The sequence below is a fragment of the Fukomys damarensis genome, unplaced genomic scaffold (assembly GCF_012274545.1).
Source record: "Fukomys damarensis isolate Sample0158 unplaced genomic scaffold, DMR_v1.0_HiC HiC_scaffold_37, whole genome shotgun sequence".
NCBI classification, from domain to species: domain Eukaryota; kingdom Metazoa; phylum Chordata; class Mammalia; order Rodentia; family Bathyergidae; genus Fukomys; species Fukomys damarensis.
The window spans coordinates 2,187,356-2,187,951 of NW_022900949.1; the positions used below are offsets into that span (position 1 = coordinate 2,187,356).

Here is a 596-nt window from a genome sequence, read left to right on the forward strand (position 1 = left end):
GGACAAGGTCTCACTATGTAGCCCAGGCCGGCCTGGAACTGGCAACGATCCTCCTGCCTCAGCCTCCCCAGCGCTGGCATGACAGGTGTGCACCACCACACCCAGCTGGACCTTTTCTGCTTCTTGCAGGAGCCCCCTGAAGAGATGGCCCTATCCTGGACGACATTATACTGGACAGGAAAAGGCAGGCTCCGGCTTCGTGACCCACCCAAGGTCAGACATCCTGTACCTGAACCTGGTCACTGGCAGTGGGGACAAAGCCTTGAAGAATAAGATGGAAAAGCAGCAGCAGCACCATTTGGGAGTTGGTGTCCCTCATCACCAATATCCCCTGCTGGTTGACACTCAGACTTCCAAGACGCAAGTTAGCCCCAGAGCCATCTGCGCAACCACCACCCGGCTTTCCTACCCTTTCAGATTTTTCCCGAAGGGGGCCCTTGCTGTTTGGATCAGGTGGCCTTTGGGCTCAAACTAAGGGACCTAACCTTCCCGTGCCCCGCTTCCCCGTTCCCATTCAAGCAGCTGCAGCGAGGCTGCCAAGGAGACAGAGCCCGTTCCGCGGAGCCGAGGCAGCGCGCGATCGCCGTTACCGCCCA

The 596-nt window shown here is 58.7% G+C and overlaps 1 protein-coding gene across 5 annotated transcripts in view; it reads right to left on the reverse strand.

The window, feature by feature from the left end:
- Sugp2 (SURP and G-patch domain containing 2) overlaps positions 1–596 on the reverse strand; it is a 17,739-nt gene that overhangs the window by 16,421 nt on the left and 722 nt on the right. For 3 of the 5 annotated variants that reach the window (XM_010606488.3, XM_033759305.1, XM_010606487.3), the window contains exon 1: positions 486–578. The exons of 1 other annotated variant lie outside the window; for it this stretch is intronic. In XM_010606488.3, the coding sequence (XP_010604790.1) occupies positions 486–514 (29 nt within the window). In that variant the 5' untranslated portion in view covers positions 515–578. Of the gene's footprint in view, positions 1–229; positions 453–485; positions 579–596 lie in introns of those variants that run through there. One more of the 5 variants, XM_010606489.2, reaches the window with a different exon arrangement.